This window comes from Engystomops pustulosus, chromosome 6, assembly GCF_040894005.1.
Source record: "Engystomops pustulosus chromosome 6, aEngPut4.maternal, whole genome shotgun sequence".
In the NCBI taxonomy this organism is placed as follows: domain Eukaryota; kingdom Metazoa; phylum Chordata; class Amphibia; order Anura; family Leptodactylidae; genus Engystomops; species Engystomops pustulosus.
Window position 1 is genome coordinate 55,980,921 of NC_092416.1, and position 21,008 is coordinate 56,001,928.

General features: G+C 43.5%; 1 protein-coding gene across 2 annotated transcripts; it reads right to left on the minus strand.

Annotated features, from left to right (window-relative positions):
* Nucleotides 1-2,251: 2,251 nt before the first annotated feature.
* On the minus strand, nt 2,252-19,894 carry RCN2 (reticulocalbin 2). 2 transcript variants are annotated; one of them, XM_072156190.1, is made up of 8 exons: nt 19,744-19,894; nt 15,136-15,290; nt 14,732-14,837; nt 12,045-12,241; nt 11,619-11,732; nt 8,751-8,847; nt 6,419-6,558; nt 2,252-5,101 (listed from the first exon to the last, which is right to left on the minus strand). In XM_072156190.1, the coding sequence occupies exons 1-8, from the start codon at nt 19,751-19,753 to the stop codon at nt 4,949-4,951; spliced, it is 972 nt and encodes a 323-aa protein (XP_072012291.1). In that variant the 5' UTR covers nt 19,754-19,894; the 3' UTR covers nt 2,252-4,948. The 2 variants fall into 2 exon arrangements, with proteins under 2 accessions (XP_072012291.1, XP_072012290.1); XM_072156189.1 differs by having other exon boundaries at nt 6,419-6,561.
* Between the last annotated feature and the right edge of the window lie 1,114 nt (nt 19,895-21,008).

Consider the following 21,008-nt stretch of genomic DNA (forward strand, 5'->3'; position numbering starts at 1 on the left):
TCGGACATCAGAGCTAGTGATGGAAATGACAGCTCTTCTTAGTGAGCTGGCTCATTAGACTCCGCTCTAAGAAGAGCCGGCTCTACTGGCTCCTAAACGGCTCCCTATAAAGTATATAATAGGGAGCCGCAGGCCGGTCAGTCACCCCACACAACTCCACTTTTATCCCGATTTTATCAGGTTAAAGGGGGCATGGCGAGCCGGTCGGGGGGATGGGGTTAGGGGAATGGAGCCAGCTCCCTCCTTCACGAACAAGAGCCGGCTCTTTGTGCTGGCTTGTTCGCGAACAACATATCACTAATCAGGGCTGCCATAGAAATGAGCGGCACAGAGGATGCTGTTGATCCCGGTCCCATGACCGTAGCTTTTATAGGGTTAAATAGCCAGGATCCTGATACTTGCAATCCCAGCTATTACTGCAGGATCACGGCCTTCGCATACTGCCGGGATCCTGCGGTGATTGCCTGTGCTCAGCTTCTGGGCCCGGGCGATCACCATTAACGTACAGTTACATCAGGGAACAGGAAGGGGTTAAAGTTCAAATCCCTTATTTTCTAGGTGTTTTTTTTTTTTTTTGTTTTTAAAAAATCCACATTTATGTGGCTCCCACTGATTTCTCTTACAGTGTCTCCGATAATAATGTCAAGCTGGCTGCCGCTAGAGTTTCTTCTAGTTTCTGAGGGTAACCTCTCAAAAGTCTGTAAATGGAATTGTCTCCAAGCACAGGCCAACAAGCTGGGTTTCTATGCCAGTGCCATTCATTGTACACTGGAGATCAAAATTAGAGAACAAAGTATGACTTGATTTTATTTTTCAGAAATAACATAATCTCCATTGATTTGATGGACTTTTTGTAAGTGGTACACCGTGCCACTGTAACTGTGTGTTACAAAATTATATCAACATAACACCTTTATTTTGCAAAAAACTTAATGATCATAATTAAAATGTAATATATTTTATGAAGGTTACAAATGTCAACAATGTACAGGTAACTTCTGCAGATCTTCCACAGTTCTCTTACTTTATCACCAAGATTTTCCAGCGGTTTTCTCTTGGGTTTAGAGCAGGACTCTTGGATAGCAAATGGGATGTGTCACAGTGGGCATTGTCCTGTATGAAATTTCCTGCCTGATTGGGTGAAGAACACAAGGAAGGAAACATGTTGTTGAAGAAGGTTCTGATACACACTTACACTCACTCTGCCATGTAACTGCATGAGAGGTCCAACTACTGCTGAAAACCGAACCCAAACCATAACACTGCCCCCACACTTTTCACTGACTTCTATACACACTTGTTTTCCAATTTTGATCAGTGTTCTTTTGCAATTATCTCATTTACATTTTTTTTCTATAAATATACAATTTATGAAATAAACTTGGTTGGCCACTTTACCTCATGTTTTGTGCAATGTGTGTGTAAGTGTTTGGGGCAGGATATAAGGTAATTTACCAATATATATCTATTAATAGTTCTGCTCTGCTTTCTTGATATGTAAAGTGAAGTCTCCTGTCTTTTTCCTCATCAGCCAGACAGCCCTGTCCATAAAATGGCCGCAGATGGAGGGTCATGTGATCTCTAACTGGCACTTGGACAGATAGAGATCACATGACCCTCCATCTGCGGCCATTTTGTGTACAGGAATGTCTGGATGATGAGGTAAAAGACAGGAGGCTTCACTTTACATATCAAGAAAGCAGAGCAGAACTATTAATAGATGTATATTGGTAAACTACCCAATATCCTGCCCCAAACACTTACACACACATTACACAAAACATGAGGTAAAGTATCCAATCCCTTTAAAATACTATTTTTCACATTTTTGGATACATTCACATAGGACTACACAATGGCCTTGACATTTAGGAAATTGTGTTGTTCTCTAATTTTGATCTCCAGTGAATGTTTAAGAATATCACCCAACGTATCATCTAGTTAAGTACAGCCTTGTATCTGTTTAAGGGTACATTCTCACAGCTGTGTACGGTACTTGCCCAGATTGGATCCGGGCAGAGATTGGGTAGGGGAGAAATATCTTTTATGGTAAACCCCCTTTAAATCAATAGGCTGTCCAGGTAATGCAGGTCCCCCACAGGGAGACATTTTATGTATACGCTTTCCATTTAGGCCACAACATGAAGCATTGGACAGAAGTTCCTAAAATAGTATTTTTCCACAACCTGTCTCCTATTTGCAGTGTGATGTGGCCAATATAGAACACAAATAAAACCTTGTGAATCAAGAGTAGAATTTAAATTAGTTATTTATTGTGCTCAAATGTAATAAAGCTCAGGCTACACACATACAGTCACAGTCCATAACAATATACTGAGTGGGAAAAGTAGCCCTATGGCTGCCATACATAGAACAGAAAAGAGTGCAATTCTTACACACTACACTAGATGTCACTATAGAGGTAGATTTCAACTTTGTTCCCCAGAAGATTCAAGGACATCTCCACCAGGATGAAGCGTCATAAACCAAGCGCACTGACAAATTGATGTGTGTCCCCTCTGGCAGGATCTGTACTTCTTAAAGGTTTCCATGCCCTTGTTTTTAAGAAAAAAGGCTTTAAGAATTATGCAGATGAGCCTGAGTGGCTCCCGGCTCTATTAACAGCTATTGAGCCCGGAGCCCCTTAGGTTTATTTACATAATTTTAAAAGCCTTTTTTTGTAAGGGCATAAGAAGCTAGAAGAAGAGCAGATCCTGCCAAAGGGGGAGCACCGGTAGGTCAGTGTGCATGGTTCACAATCCATGATCCTGTTGGTAGATGTCCTTCCAAAAAGTGAAGTCTCCAGGTTATGTAGATACTCAAGATCTTCTGTATGTCATATACTTAGTAAATGAGATCCATGGGGGATTATCTCCATTGCAAGCAATCACTGTGCTTACCCCTCTGCAAACAGCTGGGGTTATTGACATGTAACCCACTCTGATCTAACATTCAATGTCTGTCTTTAGAAAAGGCCATTAAAGGGGTTGGCCACTTTTCAATAAATATGTGCCATTAGACATATCTCTGTATGTACTATGTATGTACCTGTACCGTTGCCTGTTCTTACCATGCTGCCCTCTGCATATATGCACAACTTCCTGTTGCTCACTCCCTCCGTCCTAAAGCGATACCCACTGTGCCACGGACAGACACAGGGAGACTGTAGGGGGTAGCAGGAGAAGTCATAATATCCTGCTGCATGTCCCTCTTATTCATCAGTGCACAGACATCTAACAAAGATACACAGAGAGTTTACAGAGAGCACTAAAGTAAGTATCAGGGATCATGAATCGATTGATGAACATTCAGGGATTATTATTAAGACAATAAAGGAACATGGGCAATTTTTGTAAAACAGTGGTCAACCTCTTAATTCATAATAATAATAATTCCTTTATTTATATAGCAAACACAGATTACGCTGTGCTACACAGAGCTTGCCAGATCAGCTTTACTTAAAGGAGCACTCCAGTAACAGCCAATTCATTGAATTATACCTTGTGCAGGGCCTGAAGGGAGGAGCAGGACTCTAGGTTCTAGCACGTGTCTAGGTATACAATGAAAAGAAGTCAAGCTCCTTAGGCCCTGCACCATACATTATTCAATGAAGTAGCTTTTATTGGAATGTTCCTTTAAAAAAAAAATCTAGAAGATTCCCTTGAGTTATAGCTAATATGGTCGATACACTGGCACCAACAAAAGGTTGTCGCCCGTTTCTTTCTTTGTGTCCTGGCACAGTAAGGAAGATCTGTTTTCAAGTGGCAGATGCAGAGACGTTCCTTTAAGCTGACTGCCAGCTCTGATACTTATCGGGTAAGTAAGAACTCTCTGCATCATATATCATGCACACAGTTCAATCCCCAGTATAGTGATCGGTCTGTGGCACGGCACTCGTCACATCCATGATCAGGAAATAATGTGATAAGTGCCTAAGAGAACAATCTAAGTACATAAGGATAATATATTATTTGATAATGAATGGGCAAAGTGATCTGTAGATAAAAGGAACAAATCTACATCTAAGGTATTAATCTAGGGTGCAGCACTCGTTCCTTTTAAGTCTCTTCCACTGTTGTAATTTTTAACAAAAAACTAAAAGGTCAATTTGTTTGATAATTAAAAATATCTATTGGTCACTTCACAGTATGTAAAAATATATATAAAATAAGAGTCATATCTAACATGAAGGATCCATCTCCAGCTACTGCACCTAATACAATTATATGGGGTAAGGTCTGTTATGCTTATTGGATGCTCCAGTAACTTCTATTTAGAATCAACTAACATCTTGTACAGGGCTGGAGTCATCCACCTTGTCCTATGCCTCTCTATATGTACTAAGATCTGATGAGCAGACATCCCTGGGGATTTCAGTGGGATGGGAGTGGTGGTGAATTAGTAAGCAGAATGTTGGGACCAAGGGTGCTACTTAGTACAAAGATTCATTAAAGGAACTCTCCAGGCCAAACATATGTGTTACATGATTCCCATAATGCAGTGATGGGGTAAATGCAGGGCTCTCCATGTCTTACTGCACTCATTCCCTGAACTGGGTATAGTGGATATACCACTGATTTACTTCAGTTACTGTTGCCTATGTATAGGAGAGTAATATCTCTGCTTCACTTAGTAGAAATAACATTATAATAAAATAAGAACTAAGTTGATTGTGTACATTGACGGGAAACTCCTATGTAGTGGCCTCAGATATGCCAGCAGATGTATCACTCCCTAAGCCGATAGCACACAGTATCTGAAGACGTCTCCTACACAGGAGCTGCAAAGGTCATTGCTCTGGAATGAAAAGATTTGTCTAAAATTAGCTTCAGACTGGAGAAACTTATGGGAATGGAAAACTGCAAAGTTTTGGTTAAATCTTCTTAAGTGACTTTAGTGACCACGAATAAGTTCTATAAATAAAATAGTTGTGTTCAGGACGGGTAAACTAGAGTTCATCATGGTAGAAGTGCTCGTCTTGGAGCTGACGTCCATAGTCTGTGGCTTCGCTGGTTAAGAATATGTCTCTGTTTTGTAGAATTTCAGCCTCAGAAAGTCTCCCATCGCCGTCATTGTCTATCGACTCGATCAGGTGATTTGCCTGCAAGATAGAAGCAAAATACAAATAAGACAATAAAGAACAACTCTTAGCAGAAAAGAATAAAGTGTCCACCATTTCTATCCAAACTCGTCTGTCCGATACAGATTTTTTTTTTCTCGAAAACAAAAGGCTGTCTCCTTAAAAGGAATCTACCATCAAAATCATGCGTGGATAAACCAGGGATACTTACTCATAGATCCAGGCACCAAGACTGTTGTGCCTCTTCCTTCTAAACTCAACTTTTAAAATTATGCTAAAGGTGCCAGAAGGGCTCTGGGAGCTATTACCAGAACCCCTCTGTGGTGCAGCTCCACAGGCTGTTACACTGTGTTCCTTCTGCTCCCTCAGCACTTCCCCCACCAACCTCTGCCTGATTTATTTTCACAGTATCAGAGCATGGTTCAGCTCACAGTGGGTGGGGGAAGGTGTAACAGCCCGTGAAGCTTAAGCTCGGAGTAACACCCCCAGGAGCCCTTCTGGTTCTTTATTAGCATTTAATAGTTAATTTTAGAAGGAAGGAGGGCATGGAAAACTAATTTAAGAATATTACCACAGTCCCTGTGCCTGGATCTATGAGTTTTTCATGCTGGATTTTGATGGTGGATTTCTTTAAAAAAAAAAAAAAAAAACAGTTAGCAGAAATTGACCTAACAAACCACTATCAGTAAGTTGTCAGGCAGTTTAATATTTTCCAGCTCGTGTTTCTTCCACAGACCAGAAAAATCTACCGTGTAAATAGATTTTAAATGGTTTTATAAATTCACGGAGGCAGAGAGTTTATAGATGAAGTCAAGCTCTCCTCGCCTTAGAACATCTGCTCTGCTATGAGTGACATCACACACCAGACACTGTAAGAGCCTATTAGTGATAAACCTGAACACACGGCTATCAATTACAGCAAAGGAGGCATTGTGGAGAAGAAGAGCTTGACTTCAGTGTTAAACTCTCCACCTCCATTTTACATTTCCAATTTACATCTCACTTCAAAGTTGATTTTCTGGATGATGCCACCATGATGGGACATGAAAGAAATATGATAAGGAAGGTGTTAAGCTGCTTTACCATATACTGGTAGTCATTCAATGTCTGCTGACATGTTCCCTTTAATAGCGACATCCATAATCAGGTTTCATCATAGCTACCTAATTTTTCTTGGATTTCCCAAGTAAAAAGTTCTGTATTGTTCATATTGGGGTCGACATAGTGGCTGCATTATATTATGTGTTTGACCAGTGGTACTTTGTAAAGAACTCCCTGGCCACAGAAGTGGCATCTTTTATGATACATAGACCTTTTACACCAAACAAGCTGCTTTACCTCATCCTGTGACACCCCGACATTATTTGGGACAATCCAGTACAGCAGTTCTGTAGGATCAAGCTTCCCATCACCGTCCTTGTCGTAGTCATTTTCAAATCGGTCTTTTTCAATGATCAGCCACTGTGGATCTTCAGTAGCTTCTTGAGAAAAGGTAAAACGATTACTAACTGCTCAACCCCACTGACATCATCATCACTATGTATCAGAGAGTAGCCATTCCATCTGCACAATGCATACTAGGACATTAACCCCTTACCGACGCACGCCGTAACAGTATGGCACGTGTCCGGAGCGGGAGGATGGAGAGGGCCCGAGGCTGTCTCATTTTGTCCCTTCTATTACATGCTATCCCATCTATTTGCCCATTGTAATATATGATTTGGAACTCCCCATATACTGCCATACTGTAGTATGGCAATATATGGTAGGATCAATCAGACAACCTAGGGTTAAAGGGGTTATCCGGGTTTAAAAAATTTCTTATGGCCGGGCTGGGGAGGACTATTTAAACACAATAAACATGTACTTACCACCTCCGGTGCTGCCGATGTCCCGCGCCGCGGCCGGTCTTCTCTGTGCGCCGGTTTCATTACAAGTGCGCACAGAGAGCTTCCGGCCGGCCGGATGCTCCCATACGCACCATCTCCCAGCGCTTACAACGCTGAGAGATAGGGACGGATGGGAGGAGCCGGCCACATCGCGGACCGGAAGCTCCCTGTGCGCGGCTTCCGTGCCCTGTAAACAAACAGGGGCACGGATCGAAGGGACTGCGGCGCGGGACATCGGCGGCGCAGGAGGAGGTAAGTACATGTTCATAATGTTTAACTAGCCCTCCCCTAGGTAATTTCTAAAACCCGGATAACCCCTTTAAATATCCTAGGGGGGTCTGAAAAATAGTTTTAAAATATTCAAATCACCACCCTTTCTCTAGAACCGATTTAAATATAAACAGTAATAATCATAGACATGTTAGGTATCGTTGCGTCCGAAAATGTCCGATCAAAATATAATAACGGTTATTCCCGTAACGGAAAATAGTGCCCAAAGTAAAAAAATGCCACTTTTTAGTCATTTTGCAAAATATAAAAGGCCTCAAAACGGCAGCATTGAAAACATCATCAAAAGTCCCAAAAAAATGACACCACCCACAGCTCCATACACTGAAGTATGAAAAAGGTATTAGAGCCAAAATATAGCAAAATGAAGAATTTTTTTTTTTTTTTTTGTACAGGAGGTTTTGAATTTGGTAAACGTATGAAAACATTATAAAACCTATATAAATTTGGTATCACTGTGATCGTACCAACCCAAAGAATAAAGGAGACATATCATTTGGGGAGCACAGTGAGAGCCCTAAAATCCAAACCCAAAATTGGTGTTTTTTCACCAATTTCATTGCATTTGGAATTTTGCACTGCTTCCCAGTACACGGCATGGAATATTAAATACCAACTCTATGAAGTGCAATTTGCTACGGAGAAAACAAGCCCTCACACAGCTCTATACATGAAAAAATAAAGATTTTATAGATTTTTGAAGGTAGGAGCAAAAAATGTAAACACAAAAATGAAAAAGAACTAAGTCGTTAAGAGGTTAAAACTTTTCACCCTAAAAAAACGCTCTTGGAGCAGCTTACCATAGTAAGCAGCTCCCTAGCCCTACCCCAGTAATAGTGTTATACTGCTAGCTTTATCAGAACCTTCCGATAAGGCTAGCAAACATTACACTGCCATAGCCTCATAGCGGCATAAAGCTAGAGCGTTTTTTTTAGGTTGACAGGTCCTCTCTAAGCTCCTCAGCATTTATACAGTAAAATCTGTATTCTCCTAGGGCAGTGATGGGGAACCTTTTAGAGACTGAGTGCCCAAACTACAACCAAAGCCGACATATTTCTCAAAAGTGCAAATTGGGCAATTTAAGCAGTAATGTTTTGCTTCCTGCTTTGTCACAACGCTCAATCGTATCATTGTACGGAGGACATCAATACAGTAAAATGGAGGACAAGAAATTTGGATTATCATTGTAGTTTCCCTCCAGGATCAGGAAGAGTTGCAGGGCCCAGAGAAAGAGCTCTAAGGATAATCCAGATCTGTCCTTCCCTTCTCACTCCTGCAGTCTCAGGCACCTCAGGATGTGTTGCTTTAAAATAGCACTAGGAGTGGCATGTCCTGGGCTGCCTGGGACTGCAGGAGAGGCCTTGAGTCCTGTCTTGTAAACTCTGGAATGATGGACTGGGTGCCCAGAGACATAGCTCTGAGTGCCAACTCTGGCACCCGTGTCATAGGTTCACCACCAGTGTCCTAAAATGTGCCATATCATGTTGATATACCTGGATCCTGTGAGTATTCACCAAGATATTCATCTAAACTAACGAATCCATCATCGTCTTTATCATGTTCTTCCAAGGCTCCTTCAATTACAAATTCCTAAAAAGATGGGATGGCATAGAATTAATATGAATATTAGGGGGAGACACCAGCCTTTCACAACAAACCTCACATTTTGGCACTATGTTTGGCGCATGCACCACAAAATCCCCAGTATATGTCATGTTTAAAATAACATGCCACTCCAGGATGTCTTGGTATTTTTTAAAGTTTTTTTGCATTGTGTAAAAATAGTAGATGAAGCCACAGTTTTCATTTTGTAGTGAAAATATGTTGAATAATAATAATCTTTATTTATAAAGCGCAATCATATTCCATAGCGCTTTACAAATCATAGGCTACATATACAAATAAAATAATAAAATTACACAGTACAAACAGTCATACGAAACAACAGGAGTGACGGCCCTGCTCACAAGAGCTTACAGTCTATGAGGATGAAGGGGTGTCACAAGAGGTATAAGAGGTTGTATTATGGTCCAGACGTTCTTCATAAGGGAATAATATAAAATGATTTAATAAATAAAAATTCTGCTGCTTGAACCAGCCATCAGCCACCATCTTATATACAAAGTCCAAGGTGAAAGTGACTGCAGAGAAGCCTGGAGCTTGGCATCTATCTGGCGTTTGCCGGATTACAGACGGGAGGAGGACATAGGATGGATTAGTAAAAAGAGTTGACATTTCATGTTGTTAGCAAGTCATCTTGCCTAAAAAGATGGGTTTTAAGAGCATGTTTGAAACTTTTGAGTTTCAGTGTAAGGCTGATAGTTCGGGGAAGGTCATTCCAAAGAATTGGCGCATTTATGAGAAGTCCTGGAGACGTGCATGAGAGAGTAAAATTAAAGTAGAGATCAATCTAAGATCAGTGGCAGATCGAGTGGGTGGGGCAATAGACTGAGATGAGAGAAGAGAGATAGGGAGGTGCAGCATTGTGCAGAGCTTTGTTTATTTAAACTGTATTTCCAAGGAGACTGGTACCCAGTGCAGTGATTGACACAAACTGGAGGCATCCGTGTAGCGTTTGGTCTGATAGACAAGCCTGACTGCTGCATTAAGAATAGATTGTAGAGGTGAGAGTTTGGTGAGTGGAAGACCAATTAGTAGGGAGTTACAGTAGTCTAGACGAGAGTGAATCAGAGCAACAATTAGTACTTTAGAGGTCTCAAATGTGAGTAATTAGCAAATTCTGGGGCTGTTTCTGAGATGCATGCAGCAAGAGCGAGCAAGAGATTTCATATACGGTACAAAGGAGAGATCGGAGTCCAGCACAAGCCCAGGACAGCGGGCCTATAATGATCCCACAGACAGAGGTGTAGAGGTCATGATTGGGTCGGTTAATAGATGGTGGAAAGACAAGAAGTTTCAAGAAGAGAGAGCACATGATGTTAGAGACAGCAGAGAGAGAGTCACTAGTGCCTCAAATAAATAATATACTGCTATATGCTTCCATCTGACAGCCATTTCTCCAGACACACATGCAATTGTGGAACGTCTAATGAACAGAGAGAGTCTGGCAGCAGCTCATCTCCCAAAAACAAAAAAAAAAGTCAAGAACTTGTATTCCAACCTGCTTGATCATCACCCCCTGTCTCATATCTTCCATAGAAGGAAGGTTACAATGTAGGGGACACCAGCTGAAATAAACATATTCAACAGTCCTGGTAACTATTGCACAAACTATTACAAGTTTCCATGTGTTTCGGTGTGTATATACTACAGCTGCAATTTTAGAGTACAGAGGCCGATTTCAGACATTTTTTGTAAACACATGCAAAGTACATCAGTTAAACCCTTAGCGTCAGCCATCTGTATATATGTATACAGAACCATGCAGTTCCATAAATGATTACAATAATTAAAGGGATTGTTGGACACCTGGCAATCAACATTACAGGTGAATGCAAGTACAAGATCTCCTCTGGACTTCTGGGTTTGGGGTATCCTGTTAGCTGACTGGTCAAATAGACTTCAATGGAGAACAGGACAGAGCTCCAGTTTTGCAAGGAAGAAAGGACTCCTAGTATCATGTATTACTTGGCTCCCGAGTCCTGTCCTTAGCAGTGTGGTTGGTTCATGAAATGCGTAATTCAAGGAACAACCACTTCTAGCTTTCATGTTTACAGATATTTAGTAGATGGCCAAATAGCATAGAATAACACTGGAGACCCCCAGTGTAGACAAATAATACTGTAGACCCCTAGAGCATAAAATAAAATATAAATAAATCCTCTCCTCTCCTCCTTGCAGCTTCTTCTCTCCTCTATGTGCCGTTCTGCAACCCGTGCTGGTTGCATCCGCCGGAGCAGAACTGTGCCAGGAGCCGGAGAGGACCTGGGAGCAGTACTGTGCAGCTGACAAGTACTTGCCACTCCTGTTCTGCTCTTGGTCCTGACACCAGTGCATATAAAAAGTCAGGATACAGAGCGGATCATCATGAGAGGACCAGAAAGCAGTAAGGACTTCTCAGCTGTACTCACAATACTCAGCCTCCTGCTCCAATGAACACTTCCATCAGTAATAGAAGAGCTCATTGAACTCGGACAGTCAGTAAGGTGTGGGTCTCAACCTGAGGCTTTACAGGCCGCGTGTGGCTCACTGGCTGCAGGTTGTGCACCTCTCTTCTAGGCTTTTAAATGAATGTGGCTGCACTTTATGTACATGCTCAATAGTGAAGCTCCTCAGTTACAGATCAGAAGAAAAAGAAAAAAAAACACATCTTAGAACTGCTAAGATGACCAAAAAAACTGAGCTGGACTAAGTTTAATAATAATAATTCAAAGTACCGTGCTATTAACACATTTACTTACCAACATATGATCGGTCTCTTCTGGGTGTTCAAAGTCTGTAAACTCTTGTAAGTCCAATACAGAATTGTTATCCTGATCAGCACGTTCAAATCTCTTCTTGTCCTTCAAGTGGATCTTAAAGAAAACATTTATTGTTTAATATGGTATCCAGCTACTGTGTATTGAGATTTCTGGTTATAAGATCCTGTGTTGTGCCACCTTCTGCTTCTGGACATAACCAATAGAACCTATTATGCTCTGAAGAGGTACCAGAATAGGGATGTTGAATATACTTTTTTATAAAAAATGCTGCCACTTTTCCACTTTTTATATGATATAGTAATAAACAAGCTAATGAAAGAAATAATAGTTTTATCCAGTCTAAAAATATGGACAAAGAGCCGAATATTAAAATGTAAATAATTACTAAAATCTTATGCCTCTTACTCGGCGGAAAGACTCCTCCTCAAAGTCGTCAAGAACAGTATCTTCCGAATAGTCAATGATTCGATCATACATGTGGATGTTATATTCCTCCCAGGTTACAGTGCCATCCCTATCCAGGTCAACTTCTGCAAACTGCTCCTTGGTGTCTTCAAGGATGTAATGCTTAAAGGACTTCTGAATCCATGAGCTCAGTTCATCTTGGGAAACACGAGACATAGAAACGTTCACAAAGCAAGAAAGGAAAAGCTGAAAAAACATAGTGATCATTAATATACCATGAACATTTCCATAATATTCAGGGGGGGAGGGGGGGCGGTACCATCAATATATAAGATGTGCGGAAAACCCAAACTCGGCTTAAACTTGAGTCATTGAAAAAAAGAAAGTTAATAACTTCCCCCCGCGCGCAGTTCTTCTCTTCCATCTGTCTGGCAGTGGCAAGCTCCGACGTCAGCCTCCGCTGCAATAATATTTTGCGTGCCAGCAGCCAGCACAAACACTCCGATGCCAGTTGCTATATACTGGGGGGAGGCCGTGACCAATGCATTTCCCACCCTAGGCTTATGCTCAAGTCAATAGATTTTCCCAGTTTTATGCGGTAAAAGTAGACTTCTATTCGGGTTGGCTTATACGGTATTTATATTGCTCTTATTGGCTTTAGGGGGAGTTATATAAAGTATCCAAGACCAAAAAATTTTTTTTTTTTTTTAAACTTACATTTTTTTATTCCCACAAGAGGATATGAGCATGCAGTCACTTGATCACTAGTAGATTTACTGAGCAAGGTACTAGTTACACTGACATGTGTTGTAAGCACTGCTGTGGAGTCGCCTCCACCAAAATGGACAGACTTCACAGTCCTGCTTTCCAGGTCCCTCTAGCAGTGCTGAAATAAATTCAGGCATTCCTTCCCAGTGCCTTGTTCCTCTAATCAATAGCAGAGGAGCATCACTCCAGTGGTGGCGAACCTATGGCACGGGTGGCAGAGGTGGCACTCGGAGACCTTTCTGCGGGCACTCAGGCCATTGTCCAAGGACAGAGTTCACCAAACACTGAATCTTCAACTTAAGAGATGCTGCTCTCAGCACTATTTTAAAGCAATACTTTATTGGATGTTTGGAACTGCGTGGAAAGTAAGAAGGTGTTGACAGAACTTCATTATCTTTGGAGGTCGTCCTACTGGACCAACCATTCTTCCTGTACAGAGGCCCTGGAGAGAAGCTACAAAGATAGTCTCAATTTGCCTTCCTCTGGCAACTATATTGGTGGCCTCAGGCGGCCGATACAATTGAAAGATGTGGAGGAACAGGTAGCAGTAAGTTACTGTATAAAATTCCATGCTGGCACTTCACGGTAAATAAATGGATTATGGTTGTAGTTTGGGCACTTGGTCTGTAAAAGGTTCGCCATCATTGGCCTAGATGTAGGGTGCACAACCAGCAGGCAGGCTACATGCAACCATAACTTGTGGTCCACACCCTGCTGACAGTCCAATAAACATTTTCATAACTTCCATGTACCAATGAATGCTTTTTTACTCTCCTGCACCTGGCACAGCTCTGTTGTCCTAATGCTACCGCACACAACCGGCGTGGAACACAGAGCAGCGCGGCACATGGAGGAGAGAAGAAACTGCAGTGCAGTGAGAAAATAATTTTTTTGTCTGTTATGCGGATCACTAGTATTGTGCTCTAGGGGTCTGCAGAATTAGCAGTTTTGTGCTCTGTTATTCCTGTCGCTGAACCCAGTAACGGAAAATAGACCCTTAATGTCCAAAACACCACTTTTTTGCCATTTTGCGACACCTAACCTAACTTTGTAAAAACCCCAGTAGCCTTGCAGTTAATTTACATATTAATACAATAAACTTTTTTAACAAGTTTGGTTTCATCCCAGGATTATTTAATTACAGTTTAAGGCTACATTCACATTAACGTAAACCCGCCGTACCGTAGCACGGCGGGCACATGTCGGCGCCAGGGAGAGGAGGAGGGGATGAGCGCCGCTCACCCCTGCCCCTCTCCATAGTAACATACGGCGCTGTATTTCAGCGAAAGATAGGACATGTCCCATCTTTTTCCCGGCTATGGAACGGTGCCGCACCATTCCCTTAGGCTACATTCACACTGCCGTTGCCCGCCTGTACCGTACCGGGCAACAGCAGTGCATGGGGAGAGGTGGAGGAGGTGAGCGCAGCTCACCCCCGCCCCGCTCCATAGGAAGTTATGGCGCACCGCGCCGTACTACGGAGAAAGATATGGCATTTCCTATCATTTTCCGGGGTACGGAGCGGTACGGTGCCGCACGAGTGCTGCACCGTACCGCTCCCGTAGGGCGCTGTGAGCCCATTGCCGTCTGTGGGGGATATATCGGCCATATATATGTCGGCCGTATATACGTCCCCCATACGGTAGTGTGAATGTAGCCTTGGGGCGCCGTGTATGGGAGACGTATATACGCCGTATATACGTTCATGTGAATGATCCTGTCACTGCTCTGGTTAACAGTTTGTGGGACTAAATCCTTGTGTCAGGTACCATTAAGACAGTCTGTGAAGGATATGCTTAGAGGCTGCAGGATTATAATTATGAAAATACATTATTTGACTATTATACTAAAACAGCCAAGAACAATACAAAGGCATTCATGTAGGTTCTCTTTACAAGCTGCACACCGATCTCTCCTACCTACTGTGAGGAATCCATCGGCATCCACATCAATTTTCTTAATGATAGATTTCAGTCTCTTATGTTGTTCTTCCGGACTCAGGTCTGCAAATTCATCCACTTCTTCCTTACAGGAAAACAACAGGTGAAAAGGTACAAAACAGTCCTCTTTCCAAACAACCGCTAGCACATAAGCGTACATTATTTTATCACAGGATTGTTGGTGGACAAGAAGAAGGGGCAGAGGTAGTAAGGTAACACATAAGCACAACATCTACACTACTAAGGGAACACACAGGTCATAGTAGGAGAGTGCTAGAGATAGCTCATTGCTGGGCCATTTCATACACTCCTGTACTATGGAATGGTTTATCTATAGGATAGTAAAGAAAATCCTATATGTACGGTATTGTCTGTTAAAGTACCTCGCCTCCTAAAAACATCTTCTTGTCATAGTCAGGATTGTGTTCCCCATTCTCATAGTGTCCATCGTCGGGATGATTGGAGGATCGGTGTAGGTGGGATGTACTGAGGGTCAGGCACACAGACAGGACCACCGCTATCGCTTTCATCTTCATTCCTAAGCAAATGCATGGAATAAAACTTTTATCACAATGAAAATCCTTCACAAGTAACATACAAGCGTCTCTTTGCAGGAGTATTCCTGTAGATTGTAAGCTCTTGTGAGCGGGGCCCACATTCCTATGAAGGAAGCCAGGTAATGCAAAAGAAATTATTAAAAAGCAGTGGAATTATTCAGATTCACGAAAAAAGAATTTTTTAAATCATCAAACCGCTCATATGTCACCTGTCATCAGGTAAAAATGACCTTCCCGATGACAGATTCCCTTGAAAGTCAATGCTGCAAAATAAAGAATTTTTTTGTAAAAGCATTCAATGTGGGTGCGTAGCTAAGTTGGAAAACCAGGGGGTTAATCCAAGGCATACATTGACAGTTTTAGTCAAAACATGTGGATTAAATTAGGAAGAACATCATTCTGTAATAGCTAAATATACACTGTGAGTTCAATGCCAAGATAGGGGCATACAGGGTTAATATTGGCATTGCTCCAGTTTTTGTTCACATTCAGCTAAGGTCATAGTCAGGAAGTGCAGCAGCTTTCTAAGAAGTGCTCCAATTCCACATAAAGGGAACAATAGTGAAAAGGAAAGTGAGAGGAGGTTATGACACCAGAGGAAATTCACAACACAGGTTCACTCAAGTACAGAACGTCCATAATGACCCCGATCCTAATGGGAAAGATCTATAACCAGATAATACACCTTGCAGCATATTTGCAGTTCCGTGGACAGATTTTATTTAAAGGATGGAGCCCAAGAATCACACTTGAAAGAAAAGCTAGAAATCAGTGCAATTCCGACCTCATAAATGAGAAGACCCTTGTGTCCTAAGCAGATATATCAGAGGTCACAGAGGCGCGCTGGAGCTCCATTGGTGACTGCAGAGCACACCCGCCCCATAGACATGAATGGAGCAGCATTTCCCTCTTAGACAACTGGACCTACGACCAAACACGGCTACAAGGGACTCCCATTCTCATGATAGGTCGGACGTCACTGTAGTCAGACCTTCACTGATCTACAGATTTTCCCCTATGCTGTAAATATGGGATATGTTTGATTTGTGGGGTAACCCACTTTAAAATCTATCAGTGTTATAACATTTTAGCATTGTATCGGATGGTTTTAGTAGTCTTTCTACAACCGCACTATGCACCAGCCTCCAGGTATGGTCGATTTCTCTGGAATTGTTAGGCCTCTTTCACACTTGCGTTTTTCACGCACGTTTTCTGCGCGTGCTTTTGACGCGCAGAACTTGCATTGCACTCTGACCCATTGTAATCAATGGGTCTTTTCAGACTTGCTTTTTTTTTCACACACACACGCGCGTTTTTTTTTAACGCGCGTTTAAATCTCGACATGCTCTACTTTTGCAAGTGACGCGCGTGAAAAACGCACCATACAAGTCTATGGAGATGCATCAAAAACGCATTGCACTCTGAGACGCACGCAAGTGCAATGCAAGTGCAATGCGTTTTTCACGCATCAATTGCCATAGAAAAGATAGCGCTCAGTCCTGAGTCCATTTCTTGCGCATTTTCTGCGCGTGAAAAACGCATTGTAATTGCATCAAAAACGCGCGTGAAAAACTGAGACACTGAACAAACTCTGACTGAAAACTGATTGCACTCCGATGCAAAATGCGCGTTTTTCACTGACCAAACCCTGATCGCACCCTGATCAAACTCTGACGTGATCTGCAACGCAAGTGTGGAAGGGGCCTTAGAGTTAGAAGCACTTAGCACCTATCCATTGTATATAACTAGAAAACACATAAACACTGAAAATAAATAACGCCCACTGTGTGAGAAGTATAGCGATAAAATGGACCAACATCACTGGTATAACGATGAGCTGCCCCGTTCCCCACAGGAGGCCACAATGTGATGGAGATAGGAGGCCACAATATGAGGGAGGAGATCACGGGATGACATGAGGCCACAATATGAGGGCAGACAGGTGGAGGACACTATATGAGGGGGATGCAGGATGAAAGAGAGGAGGCCACAATATGACTGAGGAAGGAGAACAGGAGGTCACAATTGGAAGGGGGGTAAGAGAGGGACCACAATATGAGGAGGCGAGAGGGTAGGAGTACAGAAAGTATTATATATATGTGAAGGGGAGATAAATGGAGGAACAATGTAAAGGTTGGATAAAGAGGGGGTATTATGTGTTGCTGAGTTACATTCTATAGGTCTTTAGGGGGCTGGCCACAGGAAGGGGCATTATTCATATCTCCCAACCGTCCCAGATTCGGCAGGACAGTCCTGGTTTTGAATACTATCCCGCCGTCCCAGGCTGTTGGAAGAATGTCCCAGGCTGCTCCTCTTTTCCCCGGTTTGTCCCGTACATTAGAGCTGAAGAGCAGCTGTAGCATCGGGGTCAGGATCAGCCCCTGCTACCTCCTTACATGATGTCAGGGGGCCACAGGAGGAGGCTCGAGCACAGGGGGCCACGGGAGGAGGCTCGAGCACAGGGGGCCACGGGAGGAGGCTCGAGCACAGGGGGCCACGGGAGGAGGCTCGAGCACAGGGGGCCACGGGAGGAGGCTCGAGCACAGGGGGCCACGGGAGGAGGCTCGAGCACAGGGGGCCACGGGAGGAGGCTCGAGCACAGGGGGCCACGGGAGGAGGCTCGAGCACAGGGGGCCACGGGAGGAGGCTCGAGCACAGGGGGCCACGGGAGGAGGCTCGAGCACAGGGGGCCACGGGAGGAGGCTCGAGCACAGGGGGCCACGGGAGGAGGCTCGAGCACAGGGGGCCACGGGAGGAGGCTCGAGCACAGGGGGCCACGGGAGGAGGCTCGTGCACAGGGGGCCACGGGAGGAGGCTCGTGCACAGGGGGCCACGGGAGGAGGCTCGTGCACAGTGTTAAACTGCTAGCTGTATCAGAACCTTCAGATAAAGCTAGCAAATACTGAACTGCCATACCCTCAGAACGCACGGCGTTTTCATGAGCGGGAGGTCCGAGGCACTGCTTCTCCCCTAGACCGGACCTAGCACACCATAGGCCGTTGGTGATGCCAGGCTTCATGTGGCAGTCACTGCCTCCTCAAGAATACACCAGACTGCTGTGAAGTGAGGACACGTTCATACGTTCCACTAACGTCGTGTAAATAAGGTGACACTAGCGCACAGGCGGCGGGGCTCGGGGCAATCACATATGCGTTTCCAGAGAAACGCATGCGATCAGGTTATCCATTGCATGCGTTTCCGGGGAAACGCATATGAGATCTGCCCGAGCCCCGCCCCCTGTGTTCTAGTGTCGCGTTATGAACGCTAGCGGAATGTGTGAACGCACCCTGAGGCCTGGCGTTCCAAGTGTGTGGCAGTGCAGTGCTCTCTAGCTTTATCGGAAGGTTTGGATAAAGCATAGCAGTTTGACACTGCTAATACTGGGGTAGTGCTACAGCATTTTTTTAGGGTGACGGGTGATATAATATGTTCAAGGGTAGGACAATGGACATGGTTTAGAAAAAAAGGCCCTCTTCCTCTATCCCAAAAGTTGTGAGGTATGCAATCATGAAAGGGTCTTAAACCTTTAGCACGCTGGGAGTTGTAGTTTTTTATGGCCATGGTCATATAGCATCAATAATAATACTTCAGATCCACATTATTCAAGTCTACGGTATGCCGTGCCGCTGCCTAACTATACTATATCTCCAGATCCTATATACCTTCTGTATACACTGCAGGGCCATGGAACTACAAATACCAGTAAATCATGTAGCCCAACAATACAGAGTGAGCAGTGCACTAAGCAATGCCTTCAAATACGAAAAACGTCACGGTCCAGCCAAAACTCCAGTTCAATAAAGCTTTATTTAACACGCATCATGGAAGGTTCCAATACATTAATTGCGTCTCGGTGGACACCGAGACACAATTAATGTATTGGAACCTTCCATGATGCGTGTTAAATAAAGCTTTATTGAACTGGAGTTTTGGCTGGACCGTGACCTTTTTCGTATTTGGAGTGGAACAATTGCCTGAGCAGCAAGGTGGTCCGTGCCGACGCTACTTCAAGTGCCCATTATCAAAGGAGAGGTGAGCTGGTAATTTTTCTCTTCAAACTAAGCAATGCCTACAAGGCTCAAGAAGCTGCTCATAACAGGTTAAGGGTGCATCAATACTAAAGCAAAAGCCAAATGGGAGAGGTACTCATTGTAACCAATATGGTTGCTGGTTTCATTTTGGAAAGGGCTGCAGAATAATGATAGGTAGATTCTGATTGGTTGCCATAGAATTTTACATCTCCCTATATACATTGCAAATGACACTCTAACTTTAGCCTTTTGGATACTGCAATGTAGCATCACAACAACCGCTGTGCTGTAAACTACAATTCCCAGCATGCCACGGGTTGCAGACTAATAAAATGCACAATGAATTACGCTACGCGGATAAACGTGACGTGAGTTATAGGATGATGCTACTCAATGTCCCTACCGTCAGCCATTTCTCAGAAGTCCAGCCAACTCCTACTCAGCGCCCACACTAGTGCCCCCACATCAGAGCCTGGAGTACGGGCGCCATTGCGCCTACGTCATACGTCACGCCCACTACTGAACGACGCGACACGCCCCGTTGTGATTGGACGTCCTAGAATCGCAGTGGGGCGTGGCTTGCTGCGAGCGCCCGATGCTGCCGCCTGGCGGCCGGAGGTGTTCTCTCAGATTTGTGCTGGAGCTTTGCTTATTGATGTTGAGGGCAGTATGGGCGCCCCCAGCAGGCACAGTGACGCACAGCACCTCAGTCTGGGCTGGTGGGTGGGGTGACATTTCAACATGTCTCTTATAACACTGAAAGCGCTCTGGGTATTTGTGTGCGAATTTTTTTCTCATAGTCTGGTTAATCTGCTGTGGAGATAATTTTTTTATGTAAGAAATTGTATTAACCAATGAGATTGTTTCTTTCATTTTCCAAAGCATATTTTCAGAAAGGAATCAGATTACTTTCTGTGACTAAGGATACATTCACCAGACTGGTGGATGTATATATTGCCGCCGTATATACATCCCCCATACACCGGCAATGATACCATTCCGCACCCGGGAAAGGATAGGACATGTCCTATCTTTTCCCCTATTACAGCGTTGTGCGCCATATATCTCTATGAGGAGGGTAAGGGGGCGACAGAGCTCATCCCCTCCTCCTCTCTCTTGCAGCGACGTGTGCCTGGCGTGCTATGGCATTGAAGGGAGAACGGATGGGGCTATGAATTGTAAAATATAGGCCAACAACCTCATTACCACAATAAGATAATTGCACATGGCTGGGTCTTCCAGCATGCCAATTACCTAAAACACACAGCCAGGACAATGGTGGAGGGGCTGCGATAAAAGCATTTCAAGGTCCTGGAGTGTCCCAGACAGTGTCTAGACCAGAACCCAATTACAAATCTTTGGAGGGAACTGAAACTCAATGTTTCCCAGTGACAGCCCCAAAGCCAGAAAGATCTGTATGGAGGAGTGGTCCCAAATCCCTGCAGTAGTGTGTGCAAACTTTATCAATAAATATAGGAAATGTCTCTGTAAATACAGTGAAAGTATTCGCCCCCCCTTGAACTTTTCTACCTTTTGTCACTTTTTATGCCTCAAAAATAAAGATATAAAATTGTAAATTTTTTGGGGAAGAATCAACAAAAGTGGGGCACAATTGTGAAATGGAACAAAATTGGATATTTTAAACTTTTGTAAAAATAATAAACTGAA

Bases quoted from the DNA above. Each gene is read 5' to 3' on its own strand.
- RCN2 (XM_072156189.1), bottom strand. The intron at 11,733-12,044 runs GTAAGAGGCATA...GTTTTCTTTAAG, and splicing joins AGGAGGAGTCTTTCCGCCGA to ATCCACTTGAAGGACAAGAA. The intron at 8,848-11,618 runs GTAAGTAAATGT...CCATCTTTTTAG, and splicing joins AAGAGACCGATCATATGTTG to GAATTTGTAATTGAAGGAGC.